General features: G+C 48.9%; 1 protein-coding gene across 9 annotated transcripts in view; it reads left to right on the top strand.

Annotated features, from left to right (window-relative positions):
* sema3aa (sema domain, immunoglobulin domain (Ig), short basic domain, secreted, (semaphorin) 3Aa) overlaps nt 1-15,172 on the top strand; it is a 33,750-nt gene extending 18,578 nt beyond the window's left edge. For 8 of the 9 annotated variants that reach the window (XM_084701534.1, XM_084701536.1, XM_084701537.1 and 5 more), the window contains 14 exons: nt 116-235; nt 800-890; nt 987-1,106; nt 2,997-3,139; nt 3,493-3,607; nt 3,732-3,801; nt 6,233-6,377; nt 7,288-7,507; nt 7,698-7,789; nt 7,911-7,952; nt 8,239-8,396; nt 11,061-11,128; nt 11,219-11,364; nt 11,978-15,172. In XM_084701534.1, coding sequence (XP_084557660.1) covers nt 116-235; nt 800-890; nt 987-1,106; nt 2,997-3,139; nt 3,493-3,607; nt 3,732-3,801; nt 6,233-6,377; nt 7,288-7,507; nt 7,698-7,789; nt 7,911-7,952; nt 8,239-8,396; nt 11,061-11,128; nt 11,219-11,364; nt 11,978-12,751 — 2,304 coding nt within the window. In that variant the 3' untranslated portion in view covers nt 12,752-15,172. The remainder of the gene's footprint in view (nt 1-115; nt 236-799; nt 891-986; nt 1,107-2,996; nt 3,140-3,492; nt 3,608-3,731; nt 3,802-6,232; nt 6,378-7,287; nt 7,508-7,697; nt 7,790-7,910; nt 7,953-8,238; nt 8,397-11,060; nt 11,129-11,218; nt 11,365-11,977) is intronic. The other variant, XM_084701535.1, reaches the window with a different exon arrangement.
* The last annotated feature ends 4,978 nt before the right edge of the window (nt 15,173-20,150 follow it).

The following is a 20,150-nucleotide window of genomic DNA, read 5'->3' as shown; positions in this document are numbered from 1 at the left end:
ACACATGCTATACACAGACCAGGGTCTTTCTCTCGCCTGTGGTTGGCACTGCTCCCAGGACACGATAAGAACAAATCAGCATTTGTTGACGTTATGTTCCATTTTCTCTCTCCAGAAAGAGTGTTCGAACTTTGTGCGAGTGCTCCAGCCCTTCAACCAGACCCACTTGTACATCTGTGGAACAGGAGCCTTCCACCCCATCTGTGCTTACCTTGAGATTGGCAAGCGTGCAGAGGTAAGGAGGCCTGACACCAAACCAGATCATCTGGAAAGGAGAGGACAGGGAGGAAATGAAAGAACCGCTCTCTCGCTCCAAAGTTGTCATCTTGATGAGTGTCTACAATGCGATCAGTGTAGCAGTAGGGTGGAGCTTTGTGTGTCTGTGTGTGTGTGTGTGTCTGTGTGTGTCTCTGTGTGTGTGTCTGTGTGTGTGTCTATCTGTCTCTGTGTGTGTGTGTCTATCTGTCTGTCTGTGTGTGTGTGTGTGTCTGTGTGTGTGCACCAATGCAGCTCTGTTACTTAGATTGACCTGCATGAGTTCACCAGGGCTTGGATTGGTCTTTTTATCTTCATTTCACATCTGCAGAGTGGAGTTAAGTTACTTTAATGTGTTTTGGGGGAGGTGCTGATGGGGTTAAACCCCATCTTTCTCAGACAATAGCTACTGTGAGCAGCTATTAAAAGCTAACTTTGGCCAAAGGTAGTGAGAAGTACTTTTTGAGATGTTTACTTTGAGTCCAAGTTGTCTTAGATGGACTTCCCACAATCTTTGAAATCTCAACTGAACCTTTTGTCACAGGACAACATCTTCAGGTTGGAGCCATATTTTGAAAATGGACGAGGGAAAAGCCCTTACGACCCCAAGATGCTCTCTGCCTCCATTCTGATTGGTGAGTCCGACTGATTGTGCTTCCTGTTGGTGGGCTGATAGGGGAAGATTTCATCTGATTGGTTCTTTAACGTTCATGTTTTTTTCTGATTGGCAGATGGAGAGCTGTACTCTGGAACGTCTGCCGATTTCATGGGAAGAGACTTTGCCATTTTCAGAACCCTGGGAGAGCATCATCCAATCAGAACAGAGCAACATGATTCAAGATGGCTGAATGGTAAAATACTTTTTGAAAATTAAACTGAGCTAATATGCTAGCATGCTAAAGTTACTTATTTAGTGGGTGAATCATGACTTCTAAAGGTCAGTACAATGAGGGGTTGAGACAATACAGCAAAGGATATATCAAAATTATACCATTTATGCCAAATTGCAAAAGCAAAATGCTCTCTGATTGGTCAGTTGTTAAGAGAGGGCACAATCCAATGCATTGTTGAATTTTGATCTCAGAGACGCTGATAATCCTTAAACGTAGTCAATCAACACCATTCATCGTGGAAACAGAGATGTTGGGTCCCATTCACAAATCCACGGAGGTTGATTGTGTGGGGGTTGATTGCACGATGGTTGCTGCCCAGATTATGGAGGCTGGGGCGGGGTGGGGAATGAGCAATCTGATGAACCGTGTGGAGAACTGGAGATGGGGAGCTACGAAAGGTCAATTTGAGCTTTTCCGAAAAACGTTTTTTTCCCCAAAAAATTCCCTCAACGGTGAAGTTAATCCCCTTCTCAGCTGTTTTCCTGTGGCGGAGTCAGATTACCACCTCAGCTTCTTGCGATGAATGCTGTGACATATGCATAAAGAGCGATTTGGGGTGGAAAAAAAAGGTATTCCCTGCATCGTAATCCTCCTCGAGTTGTTCTCTCTTCAAACGGAGACGCTAGAGACCTCCTCCGGTCACCCTGGTTAAATCCATCTGTTCCCTCACAAAAGAGGAATTGTAATTGGAAGGATTACCAGAAGGGGATATTCAATGGACCCTTATCAACAGGGTGTATGATCCTCTAAGCTACAGGAGAGAATACTTCATGGCTATTGATACTGGAATGAGTGTTTACTTCAAAAGGCTTTAGGGCAAAACCTGGCTGCTAGTTCTGTAGACCTGGACCTGGCTATATGTTTACACTCCTCCCCATTTTATAACACTGGCTGACTTTCTGGCTGTAGTTAAGCTCCTGTCGAATGAAGTGGCCTTTGTTGGACGATAAATGAAATGTATTAAATGGCATGAACTCAGTGGTGGGGAGGTTGTGGGGTAGATGTGTGTGCATGGGCTGAATGGCAAGTATTCAACAGCACCATGGTGGTTCAGCACCACGGGTATGTATGTGTGTGTGTGTACAAACGTTGAACTGAACGATGGAACAGCGCAACAGCTGCGTCTGTGTGTGTGTGTACAAGTTGCATCTGTGTGTGTCTTGTGATTCATACCCAAGGTCTCGCAACACCACACAGAGCGTATAAATCTGGGGCACGCATCCGTTTTCTTGCGGCCAAGGTCTCCCCTTCCTTCCACGGCTACATCCTCTGCAGTCACCATAGGGGCGAAACATGGCCCCAGTTGTAGCCATTCTGCGTGGGCGCCACGGTCACCCCGGCTCACGCGTGACGACGCCTCCTGCGACTACTCCCCGGATTGCTTTCCCTTAGCGCCTTCCGCCTCTAGCTGCGGACATCCGAGCCGCGGGCTCCTGGCTTAACCGTTTAGTTTTGATTTCCTCTCGCTTTCCCAAAGCCATGATGGATTTATTCAAGTGTATTAGAGCGCTCAATCGGTACCATGTGTGTTTGTGGGGATGTGGGTTCTCTTAGGGGTTCTGGAGGATTTGGGAGGGATTGGGTGCTCTTGGTTCTTGTGGAATGAGATAGCGTTAGGGGTTAGAGCTTGGTGTTGCGATGTTACCATAACGTTTTGGTGTGATGTGTAATGTTTTGGGAGAAAGAGATGGAGTGCTGTATACACACAGTGTCTGAAGTGCAGTAAATATTGTTCGTCAAGCTTGTGTGCGAGTGCGTACGTAATAGGTTGATAAATGTGCTCTTGTGAAAGAATGTGCACATCTACAGAACATTACAAATGTCAATGTGTGTGTGTTCACGCTCCAGACCCGAGGTTTGTGGGCGTGAATCTCATCCCTGAGAGCGACAACCCAGAGGACGATAAGATCTTCCTGTTCTTCCGAGAGAACGCCATGGATGGAGAGAACACAGGCAAGGCCACCATCGCCAGGATAGGACAGCTGTGTAAGGTACGACCATTATCGCCAGGATAGGACAGCTGTGTAAGGTACGACCATTATCGCCAGGATAGGACAGCTGTGTAAGGTACGACCGCCTTAGCCAGGATAGGACAGCTGTGTAAGGTACGACGCCTTAGCCAGGATAGGATGGTTGTGTAAGGTACGACCGCCATCGCCAGGATAGGACAGCTGTGTAAGGTACGACCACCATCGCCAGGATAGGACAGCTGTGTAAGGTACGACCACCTTAGCCAGGATAGGATAGTTGTGTGTGTAAGGTAACAACACTCGTTCACTTTCAAAGTGCCTCTGAAGCCTGTGGATGTTTCCCGAGTGTGTTAAGTGTTGTGTTGTTTCTGCAGAATGACCTTGGGGGCCACAGGAGCCTGGTGAACAAGTGGACCACCTTCCTCAAAGCTCGTCTCACATGCTCAGTGCCCGGAGCCAACGGCATCGACACACACTTCGACGAACTGCGTGAGTGTGTGTGTGTGTGGGGTAGAGGGGAGGTGTGGAAAGGTAGGCAGATGTGTACAGCACTGAGTGTATCTGGTGTATGTGTGTTTAATACTCAGGTTGTCATGTTTTGGTGTGTTTTTAGAGGACGTTTTTCTGATGAGCTCCAAGGATCCAAAGAACCCAGTGATCTATGCGGTTTTCACCACATCCAGGTATTGTCATATGTGTAAAAATATGTTCATAAAAACATTACTGACATTGTTAACATTGTACCAAACATATGTGCTCAAGGTCAAGATTATGGTCAGTAACAGTTCTTTAGAGCCCAGCTCATTCCAGTGTTCAAAATAATGGCCTTTCTTCCATCTGACATCTGTTGAGTTGACATTTTTGTTACTACTGTAGGGCAATCTATGAACTATTGAAACAGCTTCCTTTTGGACAAGCAAGTCTGCCTGTATGTGAAAAACATTTTCATTTCCCTCTCTTATTTTCTTTTCCTTTCTCTCGTTCCATCTCTCCGCCCGTAATCCTCAAATGACATGTAATGAATCCCAACTCAAGGTTACGATTCTCCGGGTGTGCCCCGTCCCCCCCAACAAAACTCCAGACGCCGCTTTTGTTCGCTAATCCACTTACAGGTGGTCGGCATCTCCCTGCATCCCCCTCAATTCTCAAATTGAAAATTCCTTTCAGCCCATTTATTTTTTTCCCCTTTGCTACCTGACTGTCTATTCATTGGGGCCTTGGCAGAAATGCTCGTAGGAAATCAGATTAGGTGGTTGTGGAGAGACAGGGTGGAGGACATGAGAGCACGGCTCTTCAGGAACAAACTCCTCTCCCCTGGTCAGGGCTAGCCTTGGGGCACACGTCTCTCCCCTGGTCAGGGCTAGCCTTGGGGCACACGTCTCTCCCCTGGTCAGGGCTAGCCTTGGGGCACACGTCTCTCCCCTGGTCAGGGCTAGCCTTGGGGCACACGTCTCTCCCCTGGTCAGGGCTAGCCTTGGGGCACACGTCTCTCCCCTGGTCAGGGCTAGCCTTGGGGCACACGTCTCTCCCCTGGTCAGGGCTAGCCTTGGGGCACACGTCTCTCCCCTGGTCAGGGCTAGCCTTGGGCACGTGGACCTCCGTGGGCAGGATTGTACCAGACCCAGCCCCCGTTGTTCCACCTTGAGGTGGAGCTAGATCATCAAAGTAGAGAGGCTAAAGAAAGCAGGTTTTTACAGACGGCACGGCGTCTGGAGTTCGGCTGGAGTCCAGCCATGTTTATCTGCAACGTTTACACAAACACTCGACGGCGGGTCTCCAAGGTAACGATAAGAGAAGCTGAATAGACCGTCAGGGTGCTTCAGTGAACGGGGGCCGCCTCGCATCACAAACCCCGGCTGGATTTTCTCAGCTTTTCTAAAGTGTGCATGGAGGGTGGAGGGGGGGTTGGGGGGGGGGAGATGGGGGAGAGGCAGGGTAGGACGCGGCACTTGAAAATTCAATTACAGGGCTTTGAGGAATTAGAGTCGTTTAATTGGTTTTGCAAGTGCCCAGTTTTCAGAGATGAATAGAGCCGGCATTCAGGGGGAATGGCTTTTAATATCACCGCTTAATGAGGCCCACAATCCGCCGCTGACGGATCGATGTTTGATTCTCGCTGTGTGAGTGTGTGTGTAAGTGTGTGTGTCTCCAAAGCGTGTTCGTCAGTGCGAGGCGAGCCCGTGTTCTTTATCCACGCGAGGCAGAGATATAGGAAAGTCTTTATGCCCTTTGGTTAATTGAATTTCTTCCTAATTAGCATTTTACAAATGCTAATCCATCCATCTTCCATGCTTTGGTGGTTGTGACTGTGTGGTTGCATGCTCCTCTCAGAACTGCTGAGATGCACACAGTCAGACAGGGAACAGCCATCCCTGACTCCTACAGCCAGACAGATTCTACCCTGGGTATCTTTAGCTGATGAACCTGCCGTCCTTTGAATTATGAACTCGGCTCCATTTCAGTTGAATTCCATGTTGATTGTTTTGCAGTTGAAAGAAATCTCCTAACTGCAAAACTCTGTCTCTACGTTCTGCAATACCTAATACCATTTAACTAGAGACAGATATTCATGACCTCTTCTGGGTTCCATTTCAGAATTTTCTGTCAGAATACCTCAGTTCCGTGCATGCTCCATTGCGATGCATCAGAAATGAATGCCTCCCTTCTTGGTAGCCTGCCTAGATTCCAGGCCTTTCCCCCGAAGCTGGAAACCATCACATCCAATGTTCCGATCTGTCATCAGTTTGTTAAGTGACGACAACGTTTTTCATCTTCTGCGTTTAGTCTTTCAGGGAAGGGTCACATTCAGGACTTTCCTCTGGATTCATGAGGCCTCATATTGATTTGTTGTGATAGATCTGTAACGTATCTGCATTTTCATTTATCCCTCCCTCCCTCCCTCCCTCCCTCCCTCTCTCTCTCCCTCTCTCTCTCTCTCTCTCTCTCTCTCTCTCTCTCTCTCTCTCTCTCTCTCTCTCTCTCTCTCTCTCTCTCTCTCCTATACCTTATTCCAAATCTATTCTCTTTTTTCATCCTCTACTATATCTCCTTCCTTCCTCCCATCCCTCTTTCCACTCCTCCTTCCCTCTGTCCTGGTCCTTCCCTGTCTTCCAGCAACATCTTCAAGGGCTCTGCGGTGTGTATGTACAGCATGGCTGACATCAGGAGGGTGTTCCTGGGCCCCTACGCCCACAGAGATGGTCCTAACTTCCAGTGGGTTCCCTTCCAGGGGCGCGTGCCCTACCCCCGCCCTGGCACGGTGAGTCGCTGCCTTGAGACCCTGAACCCAGACCCCTCTGTTGTACTTGGTGTAGGCGAGGCAGAGGCAGACCCCTCTGTTGTACTTGGTGTAGGCGAGGCAGAGGCAGACCCCTCTGTTGTACTTGGTGTAGGCGAGGCAGAGGCAGACCCCTCTGTTGTACTTGGTGTAGGCGAGGCAGAGGCAGACCCCTCTGTTGTACTTGGTGTAGGCGAGGCAGAGGCAGACCCCTCTGTTGTACTTGGTGTAGGCGAGGCAGAGGCAGACCCCTCTGTTGTACTTGCTGTAGGCGAGGCAGAGGCAGACCCCTCTGTTGTACTTGCTGTAGGCGAGGCAGAGGCAGACCCCTCTGTTGTACTTGCTGTAGGCGAGGCAGAGGCAGACCCCTCTGTTGTACTTGCTGTAGGCGAGGCAGAGGCAGACCCCTCTGTTGTACTTGCTGTAGGCGAGGCAGAGGCAGACCCCTCTGTTGTACTTGCTGTAGGCGAGGCAGAGGCAGACCCCTCTGTTGTACTTGCTGTAGGCGAGGCAGAGGCAGACCCCTCTGTTGTACTTGGTGTAGGCGAGGCAGAGGCAGACCCCTCTGTTGTACTTGGTGTAGGCGAGGCAGAGGCAGACCCCTCTGTTGTACTTGGTGTAGGCGAGGCAGAGGCAGACCCCTCTGTTGTACTTGGTGTAGGCGAGGCAGAGGCAGACCCCTCTGTTGTACTTGGTGTAGGCGAGGCAGAGGCAGACCCCTCTGTTGTACTTGCTGTAGGCGAGGCAGAGGCAGACCCCTCTGTTGTACTTTCTTTGTCGTTGCAGAATGCAGGGGCGTAGGTTTGTTTTCATCTTTTTTATAACCGAGGATGCGGCCGATTCGAAACTCAAACGTCCCCTCTGTTTGTCCCCTCTCCCTCGCACGCCCCAGTGCCCCAGCAAAACCTTCGGGGGGTTCGACTCCACCAAAGACCTGCCCGATGACGTCATCACCTTCGCCAGGGGGCACCCCGCCATGTACAACCCGGTTCACCCCATGGGGGGGCGCCCCATCGTGGTGCGGACAGACGTGGAGTACCAGTTCTCCCAGCTGGTGGTGGACCGGGTGGAGGCAGAGGACGGCCAGTATGACGTCATGTTCATCGGCACAGGTGAGGAGCAGCGCTGCCCAAACACACCTGGCCACGAGTCGCTGCTGTCTCTCTGAAATGACGTTAAAAGTCGCTAGGTTACGCGATGACGTCATGGATTGCGTCCGCACGAGGACTCAAGTAAACAGGAAACAGACCAAGGTGGAGGAAGTAGGAAGTTCACTGTGAGTCTGCTGTGTTCTTGTTCCAGACCTGGGCACTGTGCTGAAGGTGGTCACCATCCCCAGGGAGAGCTGGCACGACCTGGAGGAGGTGGTGCTGGAGCAGATGACCGTGTTCCCGGTAGGCTACCGTCCCCAACGGGGTCAAACAGTCACCGTAACAAGGGTCTTCACCAATACTGAGACGGTATAGGAAGAAATAACTCATTACTCACATCCGATCTTATTTTCTGCTTTGTTAGGAGCCCACACCTATAACAGCCATGGAGCTTTCCACCAAGCAGGTAAGAAGTGGGATCTGAGGCAGTGTCTGTGAGATCTGAGGCAGTGTCTGTGAGATCTGAGGCAGTGTCTGTGAGATCTGAGGCAGTGTCTGTGAGATCTGAGGCAGTGTCTGTGAGATCTGAGGCAGTGTCTGTGAGATCTGAGGCAGTGCTTCTGTGAGATCTGAGGCAGTGCTTCTGTGAGATCTGAGGCAGTGCTTCTGTGAGATCTGAGGCAGTGTCTGTGAGATCTGAGGCAGTGCCTCTGAATGGGAGAGCTCACCAGTCTGTGTTCTCTGTCGAGCAGCAGCAGCTGTACCTGGGCTCAGCCCTGGGCGTATCCCAGATGCCCCTGCACCGCTGCGAGGTGTACGGCAAGGCGTGTGCAGAGTGCTGCCTGGCCAGGGACCCTTACTGTGCCTGGGACGGCACAGAGTGCTCCAGATACTTTCCAACTGCCAAAAGGTAAGAACACACACACACCCACACACACACGTATGTACACACTCAAGCGGAAGTAAATAAAGGCCCGGCCGTTCTTGCACGTGTATACAGGAGTACAGGATGTGAACGTGTGTGAGTTGGTCAACAACCACAGGCTTACTGTTAAGACAAGCACACACATACAGGCAAACACGCACACACACACACACGCACACACACACAGAATGCTTAGAATGATTGCTGAATTCCACAACCAAAGTGAGTCCAAACCAGCCCCACACACAGTCAGAGCAGCAGTAGCACAGTTGTGACCACTTTACCATTCAGCCAAGGAGTAACAGTAACCCACACAGCCAGATCAGACTTCCTCACACACACACACACACACATAGCCAGATCAGACTTCCTCACACACACACACACACACACACACACAGCCAGATCAGACTTCCTCACACACACACACACATCAAATTATACCCAACAGGAGCGTTCTAACCACGTCACCCTAAAGCTAGGAGGTATGAACAAACACACCCTCAAATTACCCAGTCAAGATCAGGATCACCATGACCGCCTCAGACCTCCACACCCGCATGGCGCCCAGCGGAGGAAGCACACACACACACACACATGTATACACACACATAAACACATGTATACACATGGACACACACCAACACATGTATACAAACACACACTTATATATATATAGTCAACACTCAACCTCTCTCTCTCTCACACCCACACCACTTCTTTAGTGCGTCTCACAGTGGTGGGTGCTAGAAGAAGGCCAGAGGGCGGGCCTGGCTCTGGGGCTAGGAGTAGGCCTGAGGGCTGGCCTAGCCCGGCCTGGCCTGGCACACCCCCAGTCAGGGACAGCCTGGGGCCTCCTCTGCTCTCCAGATCTTTTCCCAAATGAGATCCAGACCGCTCTGACCTGCCTCACACGGGCCCAGGCATTCAACGGCAGGAATGTTGCTGAGAACACCTCCTAGAGGGGAGGAGGGGAGGACGAGGGAGGAGGAGGAGAGAGGAGGGGGAGGAGGGGGAGAGGAGAGGAGGGGGAGGAGGGGGAGAGGAGAGGAGGGGGAGGAGAGGCAGGAGGAGGAGGGAGACGACAGAGGAGGGGGAGGGAGAGGAAAGAGGAGGGGGAGGAGGAGAGAGGAGGGAGAGGAGAGAGGAGGAGGGAGAGGAGAGAAGAGCGAGGAGGAGGAGGGAGAGGAGAGAGGAGAGAGGAGGGGGAGGGAGAGGAGGGAGGAGAGAGGAGGAGGGAGGGAGAGGAGGGAGAGGAAAGAGGAAAGAGGAGGGGGAGGAAAGAGGAGGGGGAGGGAGAGGAGAGAGGAGGAGGAGGGAGAGGAAAGAGGAGGGAGAGGAGAGAAGAGAGGAGCGAGGAGGAGGAGGGAGAGGAGGGAGGAGAGAGGAGGAGGGAGGGAGAGGAGGGAGGAGGGAGAGGAAAGAGGAGGGGGAGGAAAGAGGAGGGGGAGGGAGAGGAGGGAGGAGAGAGGAGGAGGAGGGAGAGGAAAGAGGAGGGGGAGGAGGAGAGAGGAGAGAGGAGGGAGAGGAGAGAGGAGGGAGAGGGAGAGGAGAGAGGAGGGAGAGGAGAGAGGAGGGAGAGGGAGAGTGGAGGCAGAAGGAGGTGGAGGGAGAGAGGAGGAAGAATGAGAGTGGAGTGTGGGAGTATTTTATATATTGAGAGAGATGGAGAGACAAAGAGAGAGAGAAAGAGAAAACGAGAGAGAGCAGGGACTGAGTGGAACTCAAACACACTAACACACACATATATGCACACACACACACACACACACACACACTAACGCACCAGCTTGGTTGCACACACACAAACATCATCCAACCGTCCAATTGCAAACACCACTCTCTCCCTCCATCCGTTCTCCAAGCTGCTCCCTCTCTCTCTCTCTCTCTCTCTCTCTCTCTCTCTCTCTCTCTTCACAACCCTTAAAAAGACCTCGTCACTGGAGACCTGTCCGTCTGGCTGTCTGAGCCCTGCTCTCTCTCCCCTTTCATTTTTACTGCACATGTCAAGAAATATGGCCCTGGCCGTCACCCAGCACTACACTGGGACAGAGGGGGCATGTTTACAGTTATCCAGTAAAGCCAGGCTGTGAAAACGACACAGCGGAGCGGGGAAACCTGGAGTCTGGCGGTTACAAAGGTTTCTGCGTGGGATTTCTTTACGAGGAATCTTAAGGCCGAACAGTGTTGTTTCAGAACGCGCATAATGAGAAAGCGCTGGACAATGAATCACGGTTCATTCATGGCGTAGGTTTATATACTCTTACAAACGCGCCAGAGTTTTTATGTGAGTTCTTCTGCTCACTCTGTGCATACTTATTAGCATAGGAAAGACGGTGGGAAAAAAACCTCTTCATTGTAGTTCAAGCAGACTGTTGTTCTTGAACTATCCATCAGGTCAACACTGCGCCCTAGTGGTAGATAACAGTATTTCAAGAAATGGCTAAAACTGTGTGGGAGTCAGAGACACTGTACAGATTTTTCTGGAATCAGTACTTTACTTAACTATTTTCTACTTGAGTAAAGGATGTGTGTAATTTTGCCATTTCTGGTGGGAGTTAAATGTCACAAAGCAGAAGCAACAAACTGTGTTAAGCTAAACGGGCCTTCTTCTGTGGCTGTTCTCATCAGCTTCTCCTTGTTTCCCAGGAGAACAAGACGCCAGGATATCAGGAACGGAGATCCTCTCTCCCAGTGCTCTGACCTGCAGCACCACGGTACACACACACACACATGCACGCGCACACACACAATTCATGTTCCTTATCGACACACTCACTCACTCACGAAGCGGTGTGTGTGTGTAGATGACGGGGACGGGCTGGGCAGAGTGCAGGACAGGGGTGTGTATGGCGTGGAGAACAGCAGCATGTTCCTGGAGTGCAGCCCCAAATCCCAGAGAGCGCTCATCTACTGGGAGTTCCAGAGACCCAACGAGGAACGCAAGCACGAGGTTAGTACACACACAGGCACACACACACACAGGCACACACACACACAGGCACACACACAGGCACACACGGGCACACACACACACACACACACAGGCACACATACACGCACTCCTTCTTTGTCATAATCAGCACTAGTATCTAGTTCCCATGGAGATGCTTGTTAGTTTGACAGCTGATACCCTGTCACCTGCTGTGTTAGGGGAAACTCCTTTCCTCCATCTTATTATCACAGACTCAATTTTGACCTTAAACCTCTGACCTAGTGTGGGTGGTAACTGAGGTGAGAAATGCTGTCTGGGGGCTGAGGTGTTCGGTTCGTGACCCAGTGATGTAAGCAACAATACCGTGTGACTGAACCGTCTTTTTCTGCACTTACCCTCCCTCCCTTCTTCCCTCCCTCCCTCCCTTCTCCCTCCCTCCCTTCTCCCCTCCCTCCCTCCCTTCTCCCCTTCCTCCCTTCTCCCCTCCCTCCCTTCTCCCCTTCCTCCCTCCCTTCTTCCCTCCCTCCCTCCCTTCTCCCCTCCCTCCCTTCTCCCCTCCCTCCCTCCCTTCTCCCCTCCCTCCCTTCTCCCGTCCCTCCCTCCCTTCTCCCCTCCCTCCCTCCCTCTCCAGATCAAGACAGAGGACAGGGTGATCCGCACGGAGCAAGGCCTCCTGCTTCGCAGCCTTGTCCAGTCCGACTCTGGGGTGTACCACTGCCACGCGGTGGAGCACGGCTTCATCCAGCCCCTGCTGCGCCTCACCCTCCAGGTCATCCCTTCCCAGAGGCTGGGTGAGCTGCTCCCAGGGCCCCCAGCCGGGGCCGGGGCCGGGGCCCAGGGCCACTCACCCAAAAACAAGCCGTGGTACCGAGACTTCCTGTCCCTCCTGGACCACCCGGACCTGAACAGCGTGGAGGAGTTCTGCGACCGCGTCTGGAAGAAGGAGCGCAAGCAGCGGAGGGTGAAAACCCCCGGCGTCCAGGGGGTGTCCCTCAAGGCGGACGGTGCGGGCGGCCCCAGCCTCGCACCCAGGGCCAAGGGCCCCAGCAGCCCGCCCAACGCCCAGAAGCAGCAGGGAGGGCCTCCGTCCGAGGTCAGCCAGAAGCTCCAGAGGACCCAGGGCGTCGAGGGGACCCCGCAGAGCCCCAACTCCCAGAAACCTCAACTGATATTGGGTACGGTGAGCAGTCAACCGCCCAAGAACAACCAGAAGGGCCAGAACTCTCATGCTCAGCCAAGCAGCCAGACACCACAGAAGGGCCAAGGAGGTCAGGGGGGGTCCCAGGGGGGTGGGGGGGCCCGGGGGGGGGCCCAACACAACGCCAAGTGGAGGCGCATGCAAGAGAACAAGAAGGGACGAAACCGGAGAACACACGAGCAGCAAAGACCCCCGCGTAGTGTGTGAGACCACCACACACACACACACACACCTCATACACATGCACACACCTCATACACACACCACACACACACACCTCATACACACGCACACACCTCATACACACACCACACACACACACACACACCTCATACACACCTCATACACACGCACACACCTCATACACACACCACACACACACACACACACACCTCATACACACACATACACACACCTCATATACACACCTCATACATACATATACACACCTTATACACACACATACACACCTCATTAACACCACACATCTGTTCTGTTCACTCATCTACAGATTCATTTGAATTATAAACTATGTAGGGGCATACAATCATATTCCATTCTCATAATCCGAGCACACACACAGGCAAGAGTGACCATGCACACACACACACACACACAGAAAAACATACTCTCACACACTGCAAATACCCTGTGAAGACTTTTAGAAGACCGAAGACAAACAGGATGGAGAAAAAAAAACTGGAATTGAACGCGTACTGTAAATTCTGAACGTGGGTGGGGAGTAACTGAGGTCTGGTGGTTCACCAGCAGGAACTGCACAGTCCAGCGCTTGGGAGAGAAGCTACATAGGTGACCCCTCAGGCCTCCTGTACATAAGCCAGTTACTTATCTGCCAGGACAGGACACACACGACAAACCGTTTCTGATTGGTTCACAGACTTTATAGAACAGGAAGTCCGTCGCTGCTTCCTGTTCTCTGACGTGAAGATGGGTGGGGGCGACGAAAGATGATGTGACGCTTCGTGGATTTAGAACGGCGACAAAGACTTGCGTGAGGGCGGGAATTCAAGTCACTCAGACTACAACCACTCTCAATTACAGAAACACTTGCAAAAATGGCGTCGTTTTCAGAAAGCGAACTCTGCATTGGAGCCCACTGAGTTGCGTTGAGACTCCTCCTTCCCTGAAGCACTTTGGGCTTGTACATAAGTGATAATGCTAAAAGGTCAAAGGTCATCACACAAGGCATGAGTTAGTTGTCCCTGTCTGAGCCTTTCATACTGTTTCCACATTAGTAAAATGCTTTAAAATTTAGAAAAGCAACAATAGCCTATGTTCCAAGCGACAGCATCTAGCTTCACTTTCCAAAGGAAAAACATTGTGCATGTCGTAGTTGTTCAATGTTCATGGTTTTCAATAAGCTATTTCATGCCGGGTCTTTTGCTATGTACTTTTAGTTTATTTTCAAATGTTTAAAGTCCTATCTAAAAATGTATACGTTTAGTTTTTATTTTCCATTTGAATTTTCTCTCCCTGCAAATCGTTGCATAGCCTACATTTCACTGCAAAAAAAAAAAGACGGAAAAAGAAAAGTTTAAAAAAAAAATCAATAACTCCCTTTTGTTTCAATCCATTTCTGTTTTAAGTTATTGTTTATTTGTATTTTTTCATCGAGTCTTAGGTTTTGTGAATACTCTTAAAAACCGACTGTCAATCGTGTATAGAAGTACAAAACAGCTAGTCAGTGTGTATGTATATATACAACAAGAACGTCACTTGATTATTTATTGCTCATTGTTTTTGTGAAAGGGTTGCATTTATTTTTGATAATACGGTATTACGACTCATCAATAATCAATAAATAATCGCAACACAATAACGAAAAGTAATCTAGACGGACCAATGGGGTTAGTTCTACGGCCAGTGAGGAGGAGTCCCTTTTTGACGGTATACGTGTATTGACGGTAAACTACTATTCGAGAGCTGTGTAATATAGCCTACAGCATCCCTGTCTGGCGAAAGAGTCTGACAATGATAAGCACAAGTTTCATTTTGGTATTTTGTAGAATTTCTGTCTCTTTGCCTTTTGTAAAGGGTGAGTTTTTCTTTGTTTGTTTCTTTCAGATTCATTTAAATATTTCGATCAGTCATTCATTCGATATTCATGTATGTAAGATAAACACCCCGACCTGATAAACATTAGCTGTGAATTTATATGTTAAGAAATAGTACGGAAAAACTATGAAACTCGTTTGAGGAGAAGCAACACATAATTGTAACTGCATGTGAATGCTAGCTAAGTGCATCTTTTCTATCGTCTTTGTGTGCGAGGTCAAGTTCCCTACGAGCAAGGTGTGAAAAATCTAATCTTTTTTTTGCCAAATCAACGATGCCAGCTCTCACAAATAAGTCTGCCCTAGACCTTTTCATACTCCGCGATATCCCCTTAGTATACCGAGTGAAACAGGTAGTGGTTGCAATGCAATACAAGACAGCAGGGAGTTGTGGAGTTTAGTTTTTCGGAGAATCTGAGTTTTCCGCGGTATCTCCCTCTGGTTTCTCCTGTCGTGAGTTCAGGTGGACTGAGAACGAAGAAATACTGCTGTGACAAGGTTCTTTCTGGCATGCGTTCGGTTGTCTAAATAAACACTTACCGTAAAACTTAAACTTGTTGTTATTTCTCTCTGCAGTGTTTCTTCAGAGGTTTGGTGTTCGTTCATGCTAGGCCACCAACACTCACCCGTCTCCCCAGCTGGACCAGCAAAATGTTGGCTTACAAATATAAATGTAAGACTAATTTATGATAGCTAAGTATAGGTAGTTAGCTGTGTAGGTATTACGGTGTTTTCCAGATAGCAGTATTCTTAATTTGTAGTTTACACATGCCATGCAACATTGGCGGTGGCAAGGGGTGGCAAAAAAGACTTGCCACCTCAACCTCGCTATGCTAAAATATATTACATTTACATTCATTTAACAGACGCTTTTATCCAAAGCGACTTCTAAGAGAGAGCTTTACAAAAGTGCATAGGTCACTGACCATAACACCGAGATAGCCCCAAACATTGCGGGTAGCCAAACATGAAGCATACATTGTGAAAAACAAACAAAAGTAAGTGCCAAAGAACTAGGCCTATAAGAGCATGTAGTTAAACAAGTTACAATTAAACAACATAAACCTCAAAGAAGTGCACGAGTGTAGGCTACCTAGAAAAGCAAGCAACAGTAAAAATATTTCACAGTGAGATAGGCCTACAAGAATTTTAAATTAGTTACAGCTAACCAACAAGAGCAACAAGTCTCTAAGAGTCATTGTGATCCTGGAGGAAACTAACATGTCCAGCAAATCATTCCTTGGTACCGTTGTATTCCCGGAACAAGAGCGTCTTGAGCCTTTTCTTGAAGGTGGGGAGATACTCCCCACTAATATATTATTAGTACATTTTATTAAATCATATTAATATAATATTATTGTTATTATTAGAACTACATTGTTGTATTCATTAATGGTGGTAATATTTCGCCGCCATGTCACACCTCCCGCCATCTCTTTGCCACCTCAGGTGAAAATATCTAGATCCGACCCATGCACACATTTTTGTTAGTTACACGTCCTAAGAGCCAGATGTCAGTTGGGACTAATCCACCAGAGGGTGCTCTTCCATAAACCTGCTTTTGGAGTGAAGGGCAACACGATGAAAAGCTATGAACAAGGGAGAGGGCACAGGAAATCTCAGCCCCAGTCATGAAAACAGCACAATCATGTTTCCTTGCAAGTGTCGCTAACGTGAATTCAGCAGCCCGGTTACCATGGCTACTGCTCCTGGAGCACACTAGTCTAGTGAACTGTTCTGTGTGACAGTATTATTCATAGTTTTGTATTACGCTAGTACAAGTGACACTTTCGCTACTAGATGTACATGTACTTTTGTGTTTTTACAAGAAGCAAATAGAAGTCTGAAACCGTGTGTCAATTATCATTCCTACAATCTTACAGTGAATTTTACCATGTTCTTGTCTCCTGTCTTTTCATCTTTTCCATCCTAGAAACCCAAGCTATGAAAATAGGTTGTGGGCATGAAGTAAAAGGTATTTTTCATACACTATACTACGCTCCTGGCAAATAGCATACTAAGATGCATAATATATTTGCATATTAATCATGCAAAATGCCATGCCAGTTGGTGGACTGTCACGTTGTGTGAGTGTATTTGTGTGTGTGAGTGTGTTTGTGTGCATGTGTGTGTGTGAGAGAGAGAGAGTTCATCACACAAAACAAAAGCTTTGATGACAAGAATGAAAGTGGCGTTACCATGGCAAAGCGGCATCCATGATTCACATATCCCTCCGCTCCGACATTGTGTCGTTCTATTAACTGAAATCTTACAAACAAATATGAAGATAAACAATACAAAGTAATTGCTTTGGCAAACTGGGATTATAAGCATCTGTGAGCTTGCCAGCCACAGTCTTTTACAAAAACAGTTTCTCAAGGCAAACTACGTCCAAAACGAAACAATCTAAAGCAAAGTGTTTAATGGTTTATTTAAATTATGGTCAAATAGTAGTTCTTGCTATGGCCACTAGATGAAGGTGTTGTCAAAATAGACTACCAGGAACCCTGAGTGAACCTGTGTGTGTTTGGTTCGTGCCTGTACCTCCTGAAGATGAGTCATCTAACAATATTTAAAATATATTCCTTCCTTCCCACGCCAACCTACTATAGGACCGCTCGTCTCCTCTACGTGTGTCATCGACCCATCTGTCCTTGAGTGGCTGTGAGTACGTCTGTGAAGGTGTGCACTTGGAATGGGGGGACGTATACATGTGTGTGTGAAGCCTCTGGGATGGCTCGCTCATGGTGGGTGTGTGTGTGTGTGTGTCTACTCAAATCTCTGAGAGAGATTTTCAGATGCTCTGATTCACTCCTTGCCCAGTAGCGGACCCAAAGGATTTGGGGAAATCTCGAGTGTGTGTGTGTGTGTGCGTGTTGGAGGAACACAGACTCAGGTCATCTGCTAAATGCCAGCCTGGGCTGATGAGAACACAACTGCCACTTTCTTCTTCTGCTGATTCTCTCTATCTCTTATCGTCCACTCATTTCTTCTTCTACTTTTACACACCCAACAGGTTTTTTCTCACTACATATTTAGCTAATGCCTTCTGTCCACTCTCTTCCTTTCTCATGGTCTAGTTATCACCTCTTCTTTTCTCCCTTCTTCAACATCTGCTGTAGTTTAAACACAGTCATCTCTCTTTCTCCCCTGGACTTAACACACAAGGAATGTGTTCACCACAGCAAAGAACAATAAAGTGTGGAGTGGGTTTGTGTTTCAGTGTACAGTACACACACACATACACACACATATATACACACCCATTCACTCCCACACACACTCTCACACGAACACATGCACTCACACACGCTCTCTCCACACTCCAGGGCTTTGATTAGGTGGTGTGTGAGGCTTCCAGGTCTTCAGTCATGTGATTCAGACCCCCCTAGGTGAGCTGGAGCAGGGGTCCCCAGAAACCATGGCAACACCTGAGCCACGAGGGGGCTGATGTCGGCTCGTGAAGGAGTCTCTGGTGGCCATTTTCTGTCCCAATTTAAATCTACAGGGTTCCAGTTGAGAAGCCCAGTTGACGTTCTTTCAATCCAGACCTGGCCATCATCGTGCCACTACTGAGCTCTGGGGATACTGTACGTCCGCCTGTCTTGAAAAGAAGCAAGAAGCACAAGTTACTGCTTCAATTCCACCAACAGATCACAGAACTGTACCTTATCAGTAACTACAAGCACGCACACACAGCTTCTGTTTAGACACGAACCAAACAAACAATCCCCCCGTCACCGACCGTCACACGCTTACATCCACTCATGCGTGCCTTTATGACCTCACTGAGGAGGCCATCCAGAATCTCTCTGGTCGCTCTCCCTAGTGGAACACAGTGACAGTGTGTGGGAGGTGGGGAGTGGGAGGAGGATGGCCCAGAGTTTGGGAATGCTGGAAGGGTTGTTTGGGATGACAGGGAGCAGATGGAGAACAGGATGAACCGCTCTGGCGTTCCAGCGGGATTACCTGAGCCGTCACACACGTGGGGATTCAACAGCACAGCACCCCCTCGATGAATTATTGTCATTTTGTGTTAAACCTGGATTACCTGGCTTGAAGAAGGGTTATATTTGTTGTGTGTCTGTGTGTCTGTGTACAAGTATTTGTGTGAGTGTGTGTCTGTCGCTGGTGTGTGTCAAGCCCGAGCTAATCACGTTGGCCCCTGCCTCCCGTCTAAGCTGCCCCTGTGCAGACCTCATTACGATGACATCACCTCCTGTGAGCACCTCCTTGACAACAGGTGTTGCTAAGGATTCGCTGCTGGTGGGAGGGCGCACAGAAGGAGGGAAAACCCTCTCCGTTCTGTTCCATCTCTCTCTCTCTGTCTCTCTCTCTGTCTCTCTCTCTCGCCCCCTCTCTTCCACACATTCTGTCTTTTCCTACTATCTCTCTTTCTCTCTATCTCTCTTTCTATATCTCCCTCACTTTTCCTCTCTCTCTCTACCTTTCTCTCTATCTATCTCTCTCTCTTTCTCTCTCCGTGAAAATCGACAGTGAAAAGACCGGGTCCCACAGTGAATATTAAAGGAGACAGGATCCTCATAGTGTTAATGATGAGCTGTAGAGAGTAAACCAAGGCTCAATGCAGTGACTTGCAAATCCTCTTACGAGTGAGAGGACTCCAGTGCTAACCTTCCCCAAGATGACCTTCACCTCAGCTCCGCACGCCACATCTAGGAACAAACATCACAGACGTACTTCTCGGATCAACTAAGTATCTCCAAATCCCATCTTTAAACCCTTAGGGAGAAAACCTTTAAACTGACCTGAGATTAGTGTCTGGAGAGAATTTGACACTTTATCAAAGCTCCTTAAAGCAGTTTGGCAGTACAGTATGATGTGTGTGTTCGATAGGTTACGTAACTCCTGGTGTATCTCGTACCAAATTGAGTCTTTGAGTCAGCCTGCTTTGATTCCATCTGACAGGAGTACCGTAAGATTCTCCCTGAGGAGCAGGAGGAGCAAGAGCAGTTGCAGGAGGAGGAGGAGGAGGAGGAGGAGGAGAGGTGGTGTGTGTGACCTGGAGATATGCTGCACATCTGATCTGTGAGATCAGATCGTTTTGAGCATTCGTGCCCCCAAGCCTGTCTATGTCTTCTGCACCACTCCAAAACACCCTCATCCTCTGCTCGATCTGTCTGCTACTAACATTTGGTCTACAAACTGATATATCCCGCAAAATCTAAATAATATGTTATAATTCTGTTTACCCAGGGGTAATTGAGCATATATTTCATAAAGTGGATTTCTTTGTGAGTTTACCTTACATTACCTCATTGTTTTGGTAATATGTGAAGGTTATTACGGTAACTCAACTACAGTACACCGTGGGCGAGTGGGAGGGGTTAGTGTTGAGGACAGATTACTGTACTCACGTGTGTGATTGGCCAATCTGGGAGATAAAAGGGGATTAGGGGGCGTATTGTGAGTTGTGTGTGTGTGTTACTCATGTCTGTGCATTTGTGTTTCAGAGATGAAGAGAGAGAAAGACTGAGAGACAAAAGAGAGAGATGGCACACAGTCAAACC

Source organism: Hypomesus nipponensis, chromosome 7 (assembly GCF_054491055.1).
Source record: "Hypomesus nipponensis isolate SF chromosome 7, ASM5449105v1, whole genome shotgun sequence".
In the NCBI taxonomy this organism is placed as follows: domain Eukaryota; kingdom Metazoa; phylum Chordata; class Actinopteri; order Osmeriformes; family Osmeridae; genus Hypomesus; species Hypomesus nipponensis.
This window is presented reverse-complemented; position numbering and strand designations above follow the sequence as displayed.